The sequence below is a fragment of the Fusarium mangiferae genome (genome assembly GCF_900044065.1).
Source record: "Fusarium mangiferae strain MRC7560 genome assembly, contig: FMAN_scaffold003, whole genome shotgun sequence".
Classification (NCBI taxonomy): domain Eukaryota; kingdom Fungi; phylum Ascomycota; class Sordariomycetes; order Hypocreales; family Nectriaceae; genus Fusarium; species Fusarium mangiferae.
This window is the reverse complement of record NW_024573923.1, coordinates 3,492,177-3,513,579: the sequence shown is the minus strand read 5'-3', so window position 1 is coordinate 3,513,579 and position 21,403 is coordinate 3,492,177. Positions and strand designations below refer to the sequence as shown.

General features: G+C 50.1%; 5 protein-coding genes across 5 annotated transcripts; 1 reads left to right on the top strand and 4 right to left on the bottom strand.

Moving 5' to 3' along the window:
- Positions 1-398: 398 nt before the first annotated feature.
- On the bottom strand, positions 399-5,504 carry FMAN_04023 (putative myosin MYO2; the record flags this gene model as incomplete). Its single annotated transcript, XM_041829318.1, has 7 exons — positions 399-559; positions 611-825; positions 874-947; positions 998-4,847; positions 4,901-5,090; positions 5,151-5,283; positions 5,370-5,504. The coding sequence occupies 7 exons, from the start codon at positions 5,502-5,504 to the stop codon at positions 399-401; spliced, it is 4,758 nt and encodes a 1,585-aa protein (XP_041680093.1).
- A 2,538-nt stretch (positions 5,505-8,042) lies between these two features.
- Positions 8,043-9,771, bottom strand: FMAN_04024 (putative SER33-3-phosphoglycerate dehydrogenase; the record flags this gene model as incomplete). The annotated part of the gene is made up of 5 exons (XM_041829317.1): positions 8,043-8,071; positions 8,128-8,311; positions 8,368-8,477; positions 8,530-9,317; positions 9,461-9,771. The coding sequence occupies 5 exons, from the start codon at positions 9,769-9,771 to the stop codon at positions 8,043-8,045; spliced, it is 1,422 nt and encodes a 473-aa protein (XP_041680092.1).
- A 2,162-nt stretch (positions 9,772-11,933) lies between these two features.
- On the bottom strand, positions 11,934-13,469 carry FMAN_04025 (putative nucleosome assembly protein I; the record flags this gene model as incomplete). Its single annotated transcript, XM_041829316.1, has 5 exons — positions 11,934-11,984; positions 12,045-12,370; positions 12,436-13,146; positions 13,229-13,308; positions 13,423-13,469. 5 exons carry the CDS (start codon positions 13,467-13,469, stop codon positions 11,934-11,936), a joined length of 1,215 nt encoding a protein of 404 aa, XP_041680091.1.
- Positions 13,470-15,429: 1,960 nt separating this feature from the next.
- Positions 15,430-19,857, top strand: FMAN_04026 (related to cation translocating ATPases; the record flags this gene model as incomplete). The annotated part of the gene is made up of 9 exons (XM_041829315.1): positions 15,430-15,600; positions 15,668-17,818; positions 17,869-18,022; positions 18,073-18,405; positions 18,453-18,535; positions 18,588-18,722; positions 18,773-19,005; positions 19,054-19,523; positions 19,574-19,857. 9 exons carry the CDS (start codon positions 15,430-15,432, stop codon positions 19,855-19,857), a joined length of 4,014 nt encoding a protein of 1,337 aa, XP_041680090.1.
- A 535-nt stretch (positions 19,858-20,392) lies between these two features.
- Positions 20,393-20,738, bottom strand: FMAN_04027 (uncharacterized protein; the record flags this gene model as incomplete). The annotated part of the gene is made up of 3 exons (XM_041829314.1): positions 20,393-20,433; positions 20,500-20,524; positions 20,625-20,738. The coding sequence occupies 3 exons, from the start codon at positions 20,736-20,738 to the stop codon at positions 20,393-20,395; spliced, it is 180 nt and encodes a 59-aa protein (XP_041680089.1).
- Positions 20,739-21,403: the final 665 nt, after the last annotated feature.

The following is a 21,403-nucleotide window of genomic DNA, read 5'->3' as shown; positions in this document are numbered from 1 at the left end:
TGCTGCTGCGTAGAGATATTCCATGCAACTAAAGAGGCGGTAGATTCGATAGTTGCATCGCCACTTCACCCAGTTCTTCAATCACACAGATCATCACCAATGGCACTTGAGTATGAATAAATAACCACGATATCGCTTCGTACTCTCATCTCTCGGACTCTCCAATACAGCCGTATCTCATCTTACAAAATAGAGTCGAGTATAAATATCCTCACCGGCTTGCCGAGAGGTGAAATATGTTCTCGCTCAGTATACATGATGCCGTCCAGATACAAGGAGAATGCCCTCCCTCAGATCTGTTTTCAGTTACACGCCGCCATTAGAAAATTCGACATCAAACACCCTGAAAATGCGGCTTCTATCCCTTATGTGCGTTCGAAATGCCTAATCATTATCTCCTACGACTCTGTTTCCACCTCATCAACGCCGGCAAGCTCATGGTGTTGTGGCTGCCCGTCTTCGTAATCTTCGCCATCAGTATAGTCGAACTTCTCTTGCTGTGCAATGGCTTGTGCCGACACGATCTCGGCTAGCCTCTTGAGACGAGGAGTCTGGAGCCCTGAGACAAGTTAGCTTACGATACCTGCAATAGGTTGTTCGTGTTACTTACAAGAAGGAGTATAAGTCTCAAGTGCAGTGATGACTCGAGGCTCGGCAATTTCATAAGGACCACTGTCGTCCATATCGACGGCTTGCAGGAGAAGAACATCGCTCTTCTCCGTCACGCGTGAGGCAACAGCCTTCATGATCTCGCCATTGATAGGCTGCTCGTAATCGGCAACCAAGTATTGGTTGAGCAGCTTCTGGATCTGGTTTGGTGATAGCCTACACTCATTAGTATGCGAGTTAGACCAGATGGGCATCACTACTTACATCCAGCAGATGTCCTGAATGATTTCTATGTCATTCAGGGTGGCCTTCTTGAGTTGAAGAAGCTTGGTTGCTTGCTGTGGAGTTGTTAGTCTTGTCCTTGATTTAACGAGTACATGGGGCTTACCATCAGATGCTCCAGCTGGAGCGTACCCTCAGGCATGTCGTGGCTCTTGCACCACTCCTCGATACGGGTGATGTTGTAGTTGATCTGGAGACCACGCTTCCATGAGAGGAAGTTTCGTCGCATGAGCAGGTCATTGAACGCTGTCACACCCACCAACCGCAGAAGCTCAGTGATGGTCTGTGTAATAATGGAGTCCTCCAGGTAGTAAGCCTTCATGGCACGGAAGACGCTGTTCAGCAAGCTGAGCAGGTTGTCCATGCTGTAAGCGGGGGTTGAGTTCGATTGCAGGAGCTTGCCCAAGAATCGGCTGCTTTCGTTGGTAACGAAACCAGGGAGAGACTGGGACTCGATGATGGCGGGAATAATCATCTTATGCAACTTCTTCTTCAACACCTTCATCCAAGTGTGGTAGATGTTAAACTCCAAGCTCTCGAGATCGTGCTTGACGATCTCCAGAAGACGATCGTACTCATAATTGTCCGACTTCTGAGCCTCATACCAGTCCTCGGCGAGGAATACAAACGACAACATCTCGTGCACGTTGGACAGCCAGAAGGCACCGGGGTTGATGGCCTCGTCGCCGTCGTGCTGCATCACCTCCTGTTGGATGGACTGCATCACGTTGGCCAAGAAACGTTCCGACTCCTTCACAAAACCGTTGTTCCACATCTCTGATGTAACCAAGTTGATGAGATATGAAGGGAAGAGCACCTCCTTGTCCGAAGGAGGAGGAGTGCTGCTGGGTGAAGGGATCTTGAGGTTTCGGATCAATCCCATTGTTACCTCCTCATTGAGGCCATCCTCGTCCGCGAGAAGCGTCTCAAGTTCCATCTCGATATTATCAACGCCAGGTAGGAAGGTCGAGCCAGAAAGGTTCTGACGATGCGCCGTGCCAGTAACAGCCATGGAAACCGGCCGAGGGTTATAAGTACCGCTAAAGCGATCAAGCTCCCGTGGCTCCGCACCGGCACTCCGACGCTTAGGCTTCTTGGACGAGACGAGGTTGATGAGACCTGAAGGTGCTGCGGCTGCGGGCGTGGTACCGTTGGCAAGCTCTCCGTTGATGGGGGCATTCCTTCGAGCCAGCTCGAGGGCATCCCGCAGAGACTCCAGCTCCTGTCTGAGACTCATGTTGTCCTTCTCGTGTTGCGTGCTTGACCTTCTGGCTGTCTCCAACTCTGAATTTGTGGCTCGCAAAGATTCCCTGAGTTCTCTCTCCTCCTCTTGCATCCTCTTGATGTTGGCCGTTGACTCGTCGAAGGCAATCTGAAGCTTCTTCATCTCGTCTTCCATAGCTTGTAGGCGGGCGACCGCGATACCTGCTTGGTTGGCTTCTGTCTGAAGCTCCTTGGTTCGGGCCTCGAGGTCGTTGTGTCGCTTCTTCCACGATTTGATCTGTCCTTCGTAGTTTTCCACTTGCGAGGCCAGACCCTTGTTCTTCTCCTTCATTGAGCCCAAAGACTGTGTCAACTCGACGACCTTGTTTTCGAGCTTGTAAGAAATCTGCTTCAAGTCACGAGCCTCCTCACGGATCTTCTTATAGTCCTTTCGAGCACTTCTTCCGCGCCACAAGCTCTGGATGAGGACAACCTTGTTGCGGTATTGTCTCCAAGCTCGCAATTGACGGCGTGATCTCCAAGAACGCTGGATCTTGAGAGCGGCATTACCGAGACGCTCCTCCATAATGTTCTTTCGTCGGAGATATCCCTTGGCGGCTGACTCGAAGAGAACCATATCTTTCCGGATTTGTTGATAGGCCTTGCGTTGCTTAGATCCCTTCCAAACTCGCTGGATGGTAGTGGCGGCCCTGATAGTGCGAAGCTCCTGGACCTGTTTCCTGGCCTTCCATGACCTGATAGCCGACTGAGTCATAACAATGGCCTCACGGGCCTCAAGATAGCGTCGTCGGTAATATTTGGCTCTCAAGTTCTTCTGAATCATGATAGCGCAGTCATTGAGTCGAGTAGTGCGGAGGTTCTCCAGGAAAGCAAGCATACCAGCTCGGAAGAAAATCTTGGTGAGACCAAGCTGATACTTGTCCATACCCTTGCTGCTACTTGTTCCGAGAGCCTTCTTAAGGATAGCATCAGCCATCTCGCGGATCTCCGAAGTCCACTGATCAGACTTCACAAGCATGTAGTAACGAAGGGCAAACTCCTCGTATGTCCAGCGAGTAGGGTAACCAGCACAACTAATGCGAACCGTCTCGAGGACACCACAAGCACGAAGCTGGCTAAGAACCATGGGTCCCTCAAACTTCCATGCCTCCTTGGCCTCATTAGGCTTGATACATCGGATGTAGTGGACATCAGTATTGTTGATAGTGCTCATAAGCTCGATGAGCGAAGATCGGAAAATACCTCCCAAAGTGGGCTTTCTGTTGACAGCCACGCCGATCTTCCTACCAGCGGCGGGCTTAACGGAGCTGGAACTTGATGAGGCGGCATCCTTTTCTCGTACAGCTGAGGCAGCATCCAGAACAGTCTTCAAGAACTCGTTGCTTGTGGCACGCAGAACAGCCATGTGCTCGTCAGGGACGGTATCTCGGTTCTTCTCAATGAAGCCCTCAGATTCGTAGGTAACGTCAATGGCATAATGGCAAACGGTGAAAGCAGACTTTCCGAACCGAGGCTTCTTGTAGAACTTGTGCTTGTCGGGAGTAAAGTTGTGGTGAAGCTTAGTAACAAACTGCTCATCAGATCCCATGGGAAGACGAGACTCTTCGTCAAGAAGAGACAGAATACCCATGCGACCCTCAATCAGGTCGATACAGGGCTGATTGTCGGAGAAGTCGATGAAGGTCCAGTCAATCTCCTCCCTGAGGTATTCCTCCTGCTCCAGCTTGAAGACGTGCTGGTTGAATTCCTGCTGGAGCTTTTCGTTGGCATAGTTAATACAGAACTGTTCGAAAGAGTTCTTGGCGAAATGCTCGAAACCATAAATATCCAAAACACCAATAAATGAGACAACTCTGTTCAACACTTCCTCAGCAGCCAAACTATGGTTGATGATATCGACAAGCCAGTCGAACAAGCTTGAGTAGATGAACTTGGCAACGGAATCTCGAACAACAATGGCCTGCGCTTGGCTGAGATTGGAGGTGATCTTCTCGCCACGGGTAACGAGCTGCTTCTTGACGATCCATCGGGCAAACTCCTCGGCCTTGACCCCGAGAATGGCACAGGCACGCTCCAAAGAGGGTTCATTAGGGGCCAAAACACTGTCGTTGCGCGATGCAGTGATCTTCACGTTTCCGAGGTGCAGAAGACCAGCCAACAGCTTGAAGATATCAGCCTGCTGGGCATCTGTAACACCAATTGTTGACAGCGACTTCTTGGTAGCCTCAAACTCGGCCTTGTCATCCACGCCGTCGATTGTTGGGCAGTTTCCTTGGTTCAGGTACTCGAACTCCTCGATAGGTAGCAGGTTAAGCTCCTCGCGCTGTTGCTCTGACGCACCAGCGACAAGCTGGTAGAAAATGTGGTAGTTTCGCTCCTTGAGGGGCTGGAAAACCAATCGAGAACGCTCGAGAAGGTATGTCCTGATCTTGGCGCCAATAATATTTGTGTGCTCGTCAAACATAATCTCAATGTACTTTCCGAATCGTGACGAGTTATCGTTTCGAGTCGTCTTGGCGTTACCGAACGCTTCCATGATAGGGTTAGTCGCAAGGATCTGCTCTTCCGTCTCACTCATGGACTCGGCTCCTCGTTTGGAGCGTCCACCAGGGTTATCAGGCGACTCTCTGGTAGCGAAGTATCGCATGATGTACTTGGCACTGACAGTCTTGCCAGCACCAGACTCTCCAGAGACAACTACTGTCTGGTTCTTCTTGTCGCGAACCATGTCCCTGAGCGTCAAGTCAGTATGTAGTCGTGTTGGCATGTGAAAGTGCATGCTTACATGAAGGCCTCTTCAGCAATAGCGAACAAGTGGGGAGCTTGTGTCGCTCGCTGTCTTCCAGCATAAACCTGTACCATGCCGGGAACGTAGAGCGAATCGACTCGTGCGAAAGGGTTGGTGGCAATGAGGACGATACCACTGTAAGTGTAGATCTCCTTTTGCAAGTATCGTAACCGAATTGCCTGAAGAACTACAAGGTATCAGCACTATTGTCCAAATACCACGGAAAGTAAACTTGTGTTTGACATACCAGCAGGTTCGTTAAGATGGGACAAATTTGTAAGATCGTCGCTGGCTTCGAGCATTGTCGGGTTCATCAGAGGGGGGAGAGACGGGTCGTTACCGCTCTGTAGGGCCTCCGCGGTGACCTCGATATCTTTGGTCTATATGAGAAACATCCTGTCAGTTTCGTGATCCCAAACGGTGAGCGCCAATGGCATCATTGAACGCATCTAAAGGGAAAACTCACGTCGCCATTCCCAAGCTGGAAGGTCAGCTTGACTTTGGACCCATCAACGGTCTTGTTGATAAGCTCTGAAGCAACCCAACCCTCAGCAGTGTCTGGCTGCCAGGCTCTTGTGCCAACCTCGTAGGCCGATGCCATGATGGCGATATGACCGGGCGCAAAGCCGGTATGTGAAGGAACAGGAGGTGAATGCGACTATGTCGAAGCGGTATCGGCGGTTATTGTGCTAAGGGGCTGAATGGCGGTAGGAAGCAGACATTCGCCAGCAGCTGTTGGTATATGAAGCAACGGGGCCTGCCGGGGAAAGATTGTGGTCGTCAAAACGCCGCTGATGACAGATGCAAAGAGGCGTTGTGCGATCTTGAATCGCTAAAAGTGTGCGGTCGAACGGTTGTTGGATGCTTTGCGCAAATCGTCCAACTTTTGGCTACACCGGTGCCCCGTAATCCAAAGTACGGTGGGTGAAGGTGGGTGGTAGAAAAGGACCCTGAACCTGAAAAGGGCGGGAGAAACGAGCTTTGTACACTCTTCCTCTCACTTCCCACACAAGGACTCAAAGAACTCACCGACAAAAAAAGAAGTCGAGCAAGATTAAGTGATCGCACAAGGCAAAAGTCAAGGCAAAAAGAGAGACCTTGAAGAGCAGGTCAAAAGTTATGGATGCGGTCGGTGATGCCAGCACGCGTTTTGCTCCTGATTGAAAGGGCCGGATGGACACTGCAGCCGCACGGGGCATGTTGGAGGTCGAGGAACAGGGGGGCGGGGCACTCCTGTTAGAGCATGGCTGTACCTAGGGGCACAGCCATTGGTATTTCTTCAGTGAATCACCACCATCGGGATACCAATCACGATCGTTTTAAATACCTCCAGCTCTACGACGCCCACCCAGCCTTTCAGTTCCTGGAAGCTCCTGGCTTTAGAAGAATTTAGGGGCTCTCTCTACCTGGACACTCCCGCGAGCCAATGAGGGGCCGACCCGTCCGCGTCTTCGACCTTGTCTTGTCTTCCTTGGATCTGGGGTGAGGAACAAGCGAAGGACAAACGCATGCATTTTCCTCCGGACAGCTCTTGGAATTGAGTCGATACTGTGTCTGTCATGCTCTACCATGCCACGGAACTAGACATGAACATCAGCCCGTGGTGAGACTGTGATTGTCACTGAGGACAGATACAAAGGAATTATTGGGGTTCGTTGGAGCTAATGCTCAAAAAAAATGTTACGCCGCAGGCCCCTTAATTGACATTTGACGATCAAACGCTCCGAGATCCAAGTCGCACTGTCTTGATACAACTTCATCGACTGTATTTGCAGTAGCCGTCACAAAAGCTGTGCGTATAGACTGTGTAGTTACTGGACACAATGCGTATATACTCCTAGAATATTTGAAGTTTGACTTGGTGTTCTGAAAGACAAAGATCACAATGCAATGGTCCGCCAGAGTTGACATACCAATCATCATGAACCAATTCTCTCAGACTTCAATACCTAGTCAATCAACAAGCCCAAAGATGAAACCCGCCAGTGACATTGATGAGCAAGGCCCGATCCTCCAAAAAGGAGATGCCAATTCCAAAAAAAAAATACTGGGGAATTGAACCCTAGTACATAGCCGATACAGCGAACCTCGCTATAGGGTGTCAAAATAAATTTGGCAAAAGCCATCCTAAGCTAAGGCTATATCACCTAAGTCTTTTTGTCATATAGGATCGAAGACCTGTGTTTTCTTTCATCCCCTACCCGATTAATATATCCCCACCATAACCCCAAGACTAGGAACTGAGTCCATCAAGGACGTATTTGAAGGATCAGCGAGGTACAATCGTAAAAGCCAGGCAGCTCGGAGGAGCGTGTTCGCCGAGGGTATCACAGACCCAACCTCGAATTCCGAAGGTACATTATCTTCTTCAGGTCCGAACTTGCCGGCATCCATACGGCTATGTAAATGCACCTCATATCCCCAACATTTTATTATCGACAAGCCATAGTTTGACGTCAAGCAACTCTGCAGCTTACGCCAACAGTTAACAAACTCTATGCGTGCTTATCTCAGCCCTTACGCGGACCTGAAAGTTGCCTTAGTCTACAGAGAGGTACACAAAGGTCAACAAAGTGATGGTCTATGGGTCCCTCGGTGGCCCCCTCTCGATTCGCACCGGATTGATCCTATTTTGGTATTCTAAGTTGCGTTGAAGCTCAAATGTTTCTGTTCGTTGAATTCATCCATGCCATATTACTCCATACAGTGCCACCGACTAGCCCAGCCAGTCGGTTTGTGAGCTTTTACCTTAACTTAATCAAGCACCAGCCGCAAAAACCAGCCCCCTTTTGATTTGATCCACGCTCAAGAATGGAGTACGTACCCGTATCTGGCGATTCCGACTCTTCTTGCATCATCAATAGCAAAACCTCCTCCAGCCACGATCGTCAAGTCGCGTCATGGGGGTTTGAATTGCTCATGCCTTCATTGACCTTAGCCAATGCATCAATGCGTCAACCGCGTCCGGGAATCAAGGACCGGATCAAAACGAACGGGCCGCCCCCTTTATTTCCCCCTTCTCCATGCATTCAAAGTCCCTTGCGGTTGTTGGTTGCATCGCGTTTCTTTTTACTAAGTTGTCGTAGTTGGAGGATAAGGGTTGAACCTCAGAGCCACCGAGTGGTCCATGCCTCTTTTCTTAGTACAGGATACGGGTCATGATGCGAGCTGTGCACGAACTGTCAGTTTATGGCATTGACCTTGTCTCACTTGACTCGACTTACCACTAAGAGCCTCAAGGCTGTCGTAGATGTCCTTGATCTGCTCATACTTGATACTGCTAATATCAGCCATGAGGTAGGCGTTGTCGCCTCTGCTGTCGGAAATCTGCTTGTCGACGTTGTGGTCGCCGAGAATCTCGTTGACCTTTCGGAGCACACCAGGAACGTTTCGGTGAATGAAGATGACCTATGATTTCGGGTTAATATTGTGCATGTCAAATTCGGGTTTCGGCATAGACTTACACGAGCGGTATCGGGCTCGTCGGAAGTCAGCGAACGGAGCTGGACTTCGGGGATGTTGACACTGCCCAGAGTGATGCCCTGGTTGATGTAGCGAACGAGAGCCTCGCTGACTGTGTAAGTGTTAGTATGGAGTCCAATGTGATATTCTAGGTGTGCACTTACCCTCGATACCAATGGCACGCTGAGCCTCCTCGGTGCTACCACCGATGTGAGGTGTCAGGATAAGGTTCCTCAAGCTTCGGAGGTCCTCGCCCCAGGCATTGAGGTCGTTGGTGAAGTAGTCACCGTTGGCAGCGGGCTCAGAGGGGAAGACATCAAGAGCAGCACCAGCAACCTTGCCAGCACGGCTAGCCTTGATGAGAGCGGGAATATCGACAACGCTACCACGGCTGGCGTTGATCAGGTAGGCACCAGTCTTCATCTGCTCGAACTGGGGAGTAGAGATCATGTTGCGTGTCTCGGGGAGATCAGGGACGTGGAGGGTGACAAAGTCAGCCTCACCCAAGAGCTTCTCAAGTGTAGGAACCTGGTTGGCAGTTCCCAGAGCCATCAGGGTAACAACATCGTAGTAGATGACGTTCATGCCCATAGCCTCAGCGAGGACGGACAGCTGAGAACCAATGTGACCGTAGCCAACGATACCCAGAGTCTTGCCTCGAATCTCCCAGCACTTGGAGCTGACCTTGTTCCAGGTGCCTCGGTGCATCTCGTTGGATCGGTCGCCAAGCTGGCGGGCAAGAACGATGATCTCGGCGATGACCAGCTCAGCGACACTGCGCGAGTTGGCGAAAGGGGAGTTGAAGACGGCGATACCATTCTTGGCGGCGAACTCAAGGTCGACCTGGTTGGTGCCGATACAGAAGCAGCCGATGACAAGGAGGTTCTCGGCCTGTCGGAGGACCTTCTCGGTGAGCTTTGTCTTGGAGCGAATACCGATGACTTGAACGTCACTGTGATCACCATTTGTTAGTATTCATGGTGGGGTGCATGGAGCTCATGGACGAGGGGCATTTGTGAAGCCATCGATGGAGGGGCACAGCACAACTTCACAAAAAAAAAGTTGAGGGATGGCGGGGTATTTTTGCGAACTCACCGAATCTTCTCAATGAGCTGGTCCTCGGGAAGAGAGGTCTTGAGGGCTTCGACCTGGTAGCCCTGGGCCTTCAAGATCTCCTGGCCGGTGACATTGACGTTCTCGAGAAGTAGAATCTTGATATCCTTGGTGTTGAAAGGCTTCAAGTTCTTGGGCGCGCCACGGTTAGGGAGGTTGGCGGTCCAGCTGGGAGGAGACTGGAAAGAAGCCAGCGGCGAGGTAGCCACGTTCTTATCCCAGCTGTGAGAGACCTCGCCGCGCTGGGCAGCGGCAGAGAGGTTGCTGGCGATGTTTTGGGGAGCAGGGGCCATGATGAAATGTGTCGACGGTCGCGGACGGTGTGGTGTTGTTGGAGAAGGGTGGAGGGGTCGTAAAATAACAGGGAGTTGAGATTCGGAGGGAGGAATTGGAGAGCTACCGTAAGTAAGGTCGTTTAATTGGGAACAGAGGAGGTATCAAAGTATTGCCCGCTGTCTAACAAAGGATGGGATTATGGTACGTTGAGAATTTTAAGAATACTAGGAAGAGACTCGGACGATCAGGAGGGGAGTCAATTGGTTTTATGATGCCACCAAAATCTACCTACGTATAAGCTGGGCTATGATGAGATGACTCCAGTCTAGCCAGCGCTGACAATTCAGGTCGCGACGGGCCGGATGCAGCACCAGAATTCAGGCAAATAAATGTCTACCGACTTCCGCAAACTGACTCATCCTGGGTATTGATGCCTTCACTGCCGAATCAAAGGGCATTTACAAGTAAATAGAGCATTCGCTCGGGGTACCCTTGCGGCTCTTAGTCGCATTTACACTACATACATGAACGTGGGAGTGGAACATTGCGGACGTGACAGCTTTGGCATAGGAAAACTTTTTACGTACATTAGTCCGCTGTCGGCCACGAAAGAGCTCGCTCAGTTCGTTGGACCATTTATAGCAAAGAAAGCGAGGTACAAGCCGAATATACCCTTCGGCGTTTTGGGCTACCTCGCCGCTAACAATACACTCAGCCCTGGACAGGACCACTTAAAAAAAATATGCTGTCTGTTGCTCACTTTGGCCCTTGACCGAGACCGGAAATGCCACCATGCCGTCACGCAATGGCGTCAATCTCTGCATCTTCCGGCGCCCGGTTGCTAGGGATAGGTACAGCAGTACGTTACCGCTTCTAGCAGTCCCGCTGGCGGAGGTGGTTCTATTCGGTGTGCGGCGTAGTCGGAGGATATGCAGGCCGGCGCGGGATGCAGCGGAGCTGAGCGGCGGGTAGACAGACGGACGTCCGTTTATTGGTTTCATCCGTCCATTCAACTGTTGGCATTTCATCTTCTGTCAGTGCATTTCAAAGTCAGTTAACGTGCTGAGATGTTTCATCATAATTGGTCCCGGGTGCGATTCAGTTGAAGGGTTATCGGTCAGCTATTGGATAAAGCACCTTGGTCCAATTATACCCTACCCTATACGATGCCAGTAAAGTGTTACTTCAATGATATTCCAGTTTAGATCTTTCAAAATCTAGATATGAATTAGGTAGTTAAAACAATGATAGTATTTTACTATGATATTCAAGAAGCTCTGTGCTTTGCAAGACACGCGATTGGAGTCCTGTGGGAGTCTGTAGGCTACGAGCACTAATACGAACAACGGTGAGTGTAGGATATATCATAATCAACACAGCATATGTAAACAACATGACTCGCCATCCCGTGACGTACATGCACGTCCCCCGGGTCACAACTGAGACATTGTCGTCGTGGCGTCGGCTCCAAACATGTCTTGCATTTTTGTGGTGGTAATAACGATCTCACCGCATTTCGATAGACGCGAGTATGCAGCCACTACGTCAAAACACAGTAAACAAAGACCAAGAGAGAGAAACAAAAGTACACAGACAAAGCTGGTATATTACTGCAACAACATACAACTTATTGCATCATGGCAAAATCATTCTCTATATATTATGCACCTGGTAAACCCTTGCACCCTTCCCTGTAAGAACCATTCCTTCTGTCACTACCTTACATCCATGCCAGGAACGAAAATCAGCGTTATTTGCAAAAGGCAAGTAAAACACAAGACAGAAAACCCCTGATAACGAAGTAAGAGAAAAAGGCTGCAAAAAAGAGGAGGGCAACATAATAATCGCGCGGGGCCGACTTGTGCCCTCTGGCTGTGTGTCTGTCTATCAACGTGGTTTCCAGTCCCAGAGTTTGCTCGCAAAAACCGTAGGTTTTTTTTCTTGCAAACGATGCCTATCAAATGACGATGCTACCTTTTTTGTTCTGAAAAACGGCACCGGCTGGATCGCCGACCTGTTTCAACCGCTTCCCATTTCTGTAGCCTTTTTCTTCCCGTCGTTCACCGCCCACCCTTTTTCTTCCGAGTAGGTCGGTGACTTAGATGAAATCCTTAAACCCGATAAAAGCCAATCATGTCATGAGTGAGAATATGCGTTACGTCGCGCTCTATCGCGCCGCTCAGCTCTGTTTGCACTCAGCAGCCTCCTGCTTAGGCTTGCCAGACTCATCCTGCACATAAAAGTTAGTTTAGTCCAAAGAATCAACAGGGTTTGCTGTGAGTTAACATACGTCGTCGTCAGACTCCTCCTCGTCATCGTTCTCTTCGCTCAGGTCATCCTCGTCCTCATCATCATCGTCGTCGAAATCGGCACCATCAAGCTCATCGTCCGAGATCTCCTCGAAAGCCAGAGCCTCACCGGTGAACCAGTCGATGGCGCGGGGAATGAGCTTCTCCTTGATGTCCTCACCGAGCTGGTAGTCGAGCTCGAGGCGCTCCTCGATGTCGGACTCGGCATCCTCGTCATCGTCATCGGTGGGAGCCTTGGGTGGCGAGAAGAAGTTGAAGAATGACTCGGTAGGAACGGTCTTCTTGACAATTCGGGTCTGCTTTGTGTCTGGAGTTGGGTTAGTCGCCAGGTTCAAAGAACAAAGGGGGCCACCCCCCGAAATTGTCGCTTACTCTTGTTTCGCTGCTTCTTGCTCTCGACTCGGACAGTCAAGTCCTTGCCAGGCAACCACTCAATCTTGTCACCCTCAGCGTGGTCGTAGATGAAGTCACCGCCGTAGCCACTCTCGTTCTGGTAATAGTATGTCTTGGTAATGGTGGTGTTCTTGAAGAACTCGTTGGGGGCAAACTCGAAGATGAGACGGAAACCAGGCTTGTCAAGGTACTCCATGCGGATGTCGGTGAGGTGCTTGAGGGCAGCCTCATCGCGGTCAGTGATCATCTCAGCGAGAGAGATCTGGTTCTTCATGGCGGAGAGCCAGAACTCGGGGATACCGGAAACGTTGTCGGGGACATCGGACTTCTGCTCAGACTTGGCAGCATCCTCAGTCTCGGGCTCATCGTCCTCCTCACCGGCCTTGATCTCCTCCTCAGTAGGCTCAGTCTTTCCGTTGATAATGGCGGAACGCTTCTCGTAGAGAGGAGAGAACTTGGCGAAGTACTTCTTCTCCAGCTGGAGAACCTCTTCTTGGAACTCAGCCTCGAGCTTGGAGTGATCCTTCTGGATGCCCTTAAGACCAGCGACACGTCGGCGGACGGGAGCGGGCAGGGACTCGATGTAGCCCGAAGATTGGCCCACGAGGGAGCCGAGGCGACCCTGAATCATCTGGATAAGCTTGGGGTTTTGGGCGAAAACTGAAGCCGCGGCGGCACGGTCCAGATCCTCTACAGCGGGGTTAGACCGTCATCTCGAAGTTGAAGGGATTGGTTCACGACAAGTCATGAAAAACCAAAAAGAGATACTCACCCTCCTTGATACTAGCAACACCCGGCTGTTGAGCGTGGGAAGAGATGGGAGCAGCAGTTGCGGGTGTGTTTTGAGGCGTACTGGTCGAAGGTGGGGTAGTTAGCATCGTGGATCGTGAAGCGGCGGGCAAGCAAAGAAACAAACAATCCGAGGCAGAAGATTGATATTGCAAGGGAAAGAAGGAAATAACTTACGGAGCCACGGCGTCCTGAGCACGCTTTCCACGAATGGGCTCGGCCATTTTGTCTGATAATGAAAGATCCGAATAGGCGCTTGTGATAAACGTCTTTTGGGGACGAGGTGAGGTTGAGAGGAGAGGGATGAAAGGAAGTTGAGAAAGCAGCGGCCGTTGACGTTTGCTAAATTCTGGTGGGGGGCGATAAGTTGAAAAAAATTTGGGCACTGGGCTTGTACCTACAAAACAGAACGAGCGAGCGAGACGGGAGTCAGAGAGACGGAAGAAGAGAGGGCGGTAGGTAAAGGTAGACTAGTAGTACTATGGAGGTTCCCCTCTGTCGGTCCAGTCTCCTCTCTCACTTTTCGAACTTGTTGGGCCGCCCACCAAGCACCAAGCTCAACTGGTCGATCGCCTAACTAAAAAAAAAATTACCTGCCCAGCCCAGCCAAACTGCAATGGGCCCCCCTCTCTCCTCTGGGCAGGCTCTAGGTACCTAACAGCTTTGAGTGTGGAGGCGCTGTGAGAGAGCGGAGAAGTGAGACAACAGAAACCCAAGGGAGCCGGGGAGTGGAGGAGACCTACATACAGCCACAGTAACACAGTGCATGTCTGAACGTGTTCACACCCGCGAGGCCACACAAATACAATCTGCATGTACCTCTAGACTTTGACTTTGTTTCCATTCTGTGGCGTCGCACAGGGATTGGATGCGTGATTCTCTCCGACTCATCCATTCGCAGTACAAGGGAAGCACTCGCCACAATCTAGACGGATTCCAGAACACAACACTCTCTGATCCCATGTCCGTCAAAGTAACCCTTCCCCTTCAGTCACCGGCCCTTCTTCTTTCAGTCACATAGGTTCTGGAATGGTGGCGCCCCCAAATGCTCAAACCAGGAACAACGACGACATATCGGCGACATGCTGCCCCTGAGAGAGAAAGAAGAGGCTGAATGACTGTTGTGCCTTTGGCTTCTTTTGTTGACTAGATACACCCGGCCTCGCCCGAAGGGGAACACTCGGGTTTGATAGTTCGTGGCATGGCATGGCTCGAACATTTATAGCAAGGTACATAATCTCGGGGAACCGCTTCAAAGTTACATGTTACATCGAAGAGCATGAATCAAGCGAGGCCAACCCTACAACATCTACTGATAATAGTTCGCTTGTTGGACACGTAGGTACCCAACCATCAAAAAGCAAAGGGCCACGGATGGATCCGAAAGAGTCCTGACCAAGAACATACATACCCCTTTGGTTCGGGTAGAAGGGTTGAAGCACAAGCATATCCAACAACTCAACTGATCGTATCTCTCTGCCTACATACGCGTGATAGAACGTGGCTCGCACGCACTGTGGTGGGCCCTGCACGATTGGCTGCAGCTTTGGTGAATCTCCGATACCAACAAGTCGAGGGATGCGTCACGAATCGCGCGCGCCCTTGTATCGTGAAGGAGGAGCGGGCTGTCCATGCAGCATCCTATTCGCCCACCACTTCTTTGTCTGTTGACAAAAGATAAATAAAAAAAGCGGTCGTCAAAGTGGTCAAACAAAGAAGCGGATGGTATTCACAGCTAGATGCTATAGGTGGACAGCAACCCCAGACCCAGCCAAATTCTTTGCCGAGGAACCTTGCTCATAAAGCACCACAATCAGGAAACAATTTGACGTGGCCCTCGAGTCAGCATGTTGGCCAATCCTGTAGCTATCCTACGAACACTCTAGGCCAGTAGATAACTAGATAACTGGATGTCATCACTAAACTCTCAGAGTTATTGACATTGTGGCCTGAACCGTCTCTGTTTTCAGCCTTGCCTTTTGTACTAGAAACAGACCAATGATGCATGGCGGGGCCAGTTCGGCATATCGGTATGACTCTCCGGGTCAGCCTTGGGGTCAGGGCACGAGCGCTGAGCCAACGACGTAATCGGGCGCGCGACCTGCAACTTACACGCAAAATTCTTATCTCAACTTTGAGGGTTTGTTTGTGTATCATGCGAACCAATTTACCTTGAACGAATTGATGGATGAAGACGCTCCTCTTAGCCCTGAGCCGGGCCAAGATCATGGCCATCGCCGCCATCGCGCATCCAATGCCAATGCCAATGGCAACGGTCGCACTGGACTCTATCGAATGAGCTCTAACCAGAGCAGGTCGAGCATCTTTGAAGATGTTGAGATGGCGCATGAGGAGGTAAACAGAAAATACTTGAGCCATTGCCATTGTATGATCGTAAATACTAACGACCTATCCTTATCAGCTTTTCTCTGGTCCTGTTGCCGAAAGTCTTCCCACCAGTGTATCAGCATTTTCCCATCGACGACCTCGTGCCGATTCGACTGCCAGCTTCGCCTATTACGATGACGACAACGAAGGATTTCCCGATGATGATGACGCCGAGAGTGTAGCTGTGCAGAGTATTGCTGGCGATTACATTCGGCGCAGCGTTTCAGATATCGCAGACTTGGAATTCGGTGTTGATGGTAACGAGGAATATGATGAATCCCCAGAGCGAGACTATCGCATTTCAGAAGACAATTATGCTCTGCGCAGACACTCATCTGCATACTCTCGCCATTCGGTCAACGCCCATCTCTTGCGACGAGATAGTACAGCCACTGCCGGAAGCTTTCGACGCCATGGGCGTGTCAGTCAAAAAGTTTATCTAGAAAACGAGGATCTCACAATCGTCATCGCCGGTTTCAAGACAAGCAAGACCGGCTCTGCGATCTATATCTCTTTGTGCATCCTTACCTGCGGTCTCGCTTATCTCCTCTTCCGATGGTTGCCCCGGTGGTACGTTGGTCTGCTTGGACAAGCAACTTCGCTTGGCGAGTGCGAATGGGTCGTGATAGAGAACCAATGGGGTGAACTTGTCACTATGGATGTTCGATCTCAGATCTACGGCCGACCTTTGTCAACAGTCTTTGGCCTGCCAGAGAAATTCTACTCCGATGCATTGGACGAGGATGTTGACCCTATCATTGACGACCTCCGAACACTGGATTACCGCTACATTCGACTGTGCTTCCACCCTCTTAAAGACAAGTTTATGCTCTTCAATGGTTGGAAAGACCCCAACTGGACCGATGTGCGACTGACCCGTGCTGGTCTGGACACTGATGAAAGGGGAGTCCGTGAAGTTGTCTTTGGCAGCAACCTCATCGATATCGAGCAGAAGACGACTGGACAGCTTCTGGTGGACGAAGTTTTGCACCCTTTTTACGTATTTCAGATCGCCAGTCTTATCCTATGGTCCATGGACAGCTACTACTATTATGCAATTGCTATCTTCCTCATGTCGGTTGGTAGTATTGCTGCCACCCTCATTGAGACTCGAGCTACCATGAAGCGTCTCCGCGAGATCTCGCGATTCGAATGTGATGTGCGAGTTCTGCGAAACGGTTTCTGGCGATTTATCAGTTCAAGTGAACTGGTCCCTGGAGATGTCTACGAATTGAGCGATCCCAGTTTGACACAGTTTCCCAGTGACAGTCTCTTGCTCACCGGTGACTGTATCGTCAATGAAAGCATGTTGACTGGCGAGTCTGTTCCCGTTTCGAAGTTGCCAGCCACCGACGAGACTTTGCGCACGATGGATCTGGGAGCGTCCTCAGTTACCCCTGAAACAGCCAGACACTTCCTGTTTTGTGGTACCAAAATCATCCGCGCCAGAAGGCCTCAGGAAGACCAAGGGGACGACGCCGTTGCGCTCGCCCTCGTTGTCCGGACTGGTTTCAACACTACAAAAGGTGCCCTGGTACGATCGATGCTGTTCCCTAAACCCTCAGGTTTCAAGTTCTACCGCGATTCATTCCGGTACATCAGTGTCATGGCTATTGTTGCTGCTATCGGATTCTTGGCTTCCTTGGTCAACTTTATCAGACTTGGTCTTGCATGGCATCTCATTATTGTGCGAGCGCTCGATCTCATCACAATTGTCGTGCCTCCTGCCCTGCCTGCCACTCTGACGATCGGTACCAACTTTGCTCTTAGTCGACTGAAGAAGAAGCAGATCTTCTGTATCAGTCCTCAGCGAGTGAATGTTGGTGGAAAGATCGACATCATGTGCTTCGACAAGACGGGAACGTTAACGGAAGAAGGACTTGATGTTTTGGGTGTTCGGGTCGTTGATCGTAACTCAAAGAAATTCAGCGAGATTGTAACCGAGCCTCAGATGCTTTTGGCTGAGGCAACACGACAGAACGCCCAGGATACCTATCGCGCCGCATTGCACACAATGGCCACCTGTCACTCTCTGCGGTCCGTTGATGATGAACTAGTCGGAGATCCACTGGATCTCAAGATGTTTGAGTTCACACGCTGGACATACGAAGAAGGAAAGCAGAATGCTTCCGAGGAAGATGAGGAGCAAGGTGGACTGGCGCCCTCTATTGCACGACCTCCTAACGTATGGCTCCTGAGCTGACCGTGGGAAACTGATCACTGACATTCTCATAGGGCAACATCGAGCTCGGAGTACAGAAGTCTTTTGAATTCGTTTCAAATCTGCGACGTGCCAGTGTCATTGTTCGACCATTCGGTCAGAAGAGTGGTGACATCTTTGTCAAGGGAGCCCCCGAAGCAATGAAGGAGATCTGTCGCCCTGAAAGCTGTATGTTTCCTAACAGCATTGAGAGGTTCGAACTGGCTAACTTCCCACAGTTCCCGATGATTACGACGAGCTTCTGTCTTGGTATACCCACAAAGGTTACCGTGTCATCGGTGTCGCCAGCCGGCATCTCAAGAAGCTCAGCTGGGTTAAGGCTCAGAAGATGAGTCGAACTGAAGTTGAGAGTGATCTCGACTTTGTTGGTTTCATTGTGTTCGAGAACAAGCTTAAGCCCACAACAGCCGCAGTTCTGGAGGAGCTTCTGGCGTCCAATATTGGCGCAGTCATGGTAACTGGTGACAACATCTTGACGGCCATTAGCGTGGCCCGAGAGTGTGGTCTTATGGACCGAAAGGCTCATTGCTTCGTGCCACGCTTCATTGAGGGTATGTTTCGGATTTATCAGCTTGTGAAAGTATTCTAACCCGACCAGGTGATTTCCGTGATGCGGAGGCCAAGATTCAATGGGAAAGTATCGACAACAACCTCTATCACTTGAATGAAAAGACTTTACTTGTAAGTTCTTGTTGCACCTATGACCATAAGGAATCACGACTAACACCTGCAGCCCTTACCCCCTCCCCCAGAGGCGGATGCTTCACTGCCCTTTGAGATCACCAGCCTTCGTAACTATACTTTGGCTGTCAGTGGTGATGTGTTCCGATGGATGGTTGACTTTGCGTCGCCACAAGCACTTCAACGGGTTAGTAAATCATTTTACATCCCCTGTTGTACATGCTAACAAGCCTCTAGATGCTTATCAATGGTAAAGTGTTTGCCAGAATGTCACCTGATGAGAAGCATGAGTTGGTCGAGAAGCTGCAGAGCATTGATTACACATGTGGCTTCTGTGGTGACGGAGCAAACGACTGTGGTGCTTTGAAGGCCGCAGATGTTGGTATCTCTTTATCTGAGGCAGAAGCTTCTGTGGCAGCTCCCTTTACTTCTCGTGTGTTTGACATTCGCTGTGTATTGGAAGTTATCAAGTAAGTCGAGAGAAGCAAATTGGTTGAAGTAGTCTAACAATCCTTTAGGGAGGGTCGAGCCGCTCTGGTCACAAGCTTCAGTTGCTTCAAGTACATGAGTTTGTACTCGGCAATTCAGTTCACATCAGTCACATTTCTTTATGCCAGGGCTTCCAATCTGGGAGACTTCCAGTTCCTCTTTATTGATCTCGCCCTTATTCTTCCGATCGCTATCTTCATGGGATGGGCGGGGCCTGCTCCAAGACTTTGCCGCAAGCGACCTACTGCGGACTTGGTCTCACGAAAGGTTCTCACGCCTTTGTTGGGATTCATGCTTATTTGCATCTTCTTCCAAGCTGTGACGTATGTCACTGTCAAGGAGCAGCCCTGGTATATTCCTCCCGTGGTGCACAAGGATGAGCCTAGCATTGAGAACTCGCAAAATACGGCACTCTTCCTGTTCTCTTGCTTTGAGTATATCCTTTCGGGAGTCATTCTTAATGCTGGACGCCCATTCCGACAGCGAACCACACAAAACTGTAAGTCTTCTCATTCACCACTTTCATAGTCAGTGCTGACCATGTTTTAGGGCCATTTGCCATAACCATCTCCATCGCCCTCTTGATAACTGTTTACATGATCCTGACTCCTGCTCAATGGGTCATCGACCTGATGCAGTTGACAGACATGAGCTGGGACTATGAACTGTTCCTGATTGGATTGGGTGCTGCGTACTTTATCGTGGCCTGGGCTTTTGAGCACTTCCTTGCCCTGAGACTGGCTCGATTGATAGGCTCAATCAAGCAGTCAGTGACCGGAAAGGCCAAGAAGCGCAAAGAGTATAAGGTGATTGCGGAAGCATCTCGGATTTAAGCTGGAGTAAAACAAGCAAGTTGCATAGCTATTGGATGAGAGCAGACTTATGTTTGTGAGTATTGATTGGAGCTGTTATAGAGTATTAAGAGCGAAGGAAGCGTGAAACTGCTAGTCTCATTAGGGAGCTCAAAATACAAGAGGCTTGGTTGAATAAAAGACCAATGCCTGAACTTTTATGGACATGTTTGCCGAACCAATTCTTCGCTGTGAATAGTAATGATCTGAAGGTCTCATTAATGCGCATTGTGCCACTAGGGGCAATTTCCCCAGAAAACACAAGAGTTCTTGATAAGTTCGATTTCGGAATTTCCATCAATGGGGAATGTAATTGATGATAGGGACCATGATATATCGGCACTCGGAATATCATGCGCATCACTTCGGAAATATCATTTGATCTTTTTCTTCAATTCAAGAGCCTTTTCTGCCCTATATACACTGCATTGAATCGCCTTGTCCTCTGATATCGACGCCCAATACCTTCTTTGTTGTAATTGTCGCAGGAATAGAAGTAATCACAGATGGTAGTCGTTTAGTGGTCCCAAGGGTGCTTGAGGCCGAGGAGAACAGCACCTGAAGCATGTTAACCAATGATTCTTGAACCAATAACTCGCAAGTAAGTGAATGTTTGATGCATACCATCCTTCTTTGCCCGGTACATAAGCTGTTTTGGTTGATTAGCAATCCATTCGTCTAATCGTTGCGACCTTCACTTTGATGCTCCAATCCATGGTTCAAAGTCGCAAGGTTCCAGGGTGACTCACGAAGAACCACATGCCAGCGCCTAGAGCTGTCGCGGTGAATCGGTAGATACGGGGAACATGAGCCACGGGGGGCTTGGGAGGGCCGTTGAAGCTGTGGTGACCGTGACCAGCCATGATGAAATCGGATGTGATAGTCGCTCGTTTCGGGGTTCTGGACTACATAGATCGGAAGCGTTAGCGGCAATTAAACTTGACCGAGATATTGAGACGAGTGATATAGCGCGATTGACGTACGTAGAGACCGAATTGGGAGCCGTGAACAAGGCGACGAGGAGAGTGATGATACGGCAATGGCCAGTCGTGATGGAGTCGTTGAACCGGGCCAATTTGGCGATGGCTCTGCTTAGGTAAGGGAAGCTTGTGATTGGGTGAGCCCGCTATGAAATGTCTTACGGTTTAGTGCATGCGCATGCTAATAGTGGATGGAGCGCTGTATAAGAGCCCGTCTTGCGTGCATCATCATGAGTGGGGTTCCGCCCACTCTAGTTCCGGCAATCATAGCGACGAGACGAGGCAAGCAGCGCAGCACATCCCATAAGATACCACCTTGCGTTTTGCGTTTTACAAGAGCTTCGTTGACTTCGTACCTAGACTAAGCTTACGTCCTTTTTCTCTGACTGGAGCCGTTATTGATACTCGAATTTTATCGTTACTTTCAAGCTGAAACCCGTATTATTTTGAACTTCCACGTTGTCCTTCGCAAGCTCGATAGCTGGCTTCTCTAAACGGGCTCCCCATGTTCGCCAAGCAATGACCGTCTAAAGCAACCATCCAACGAC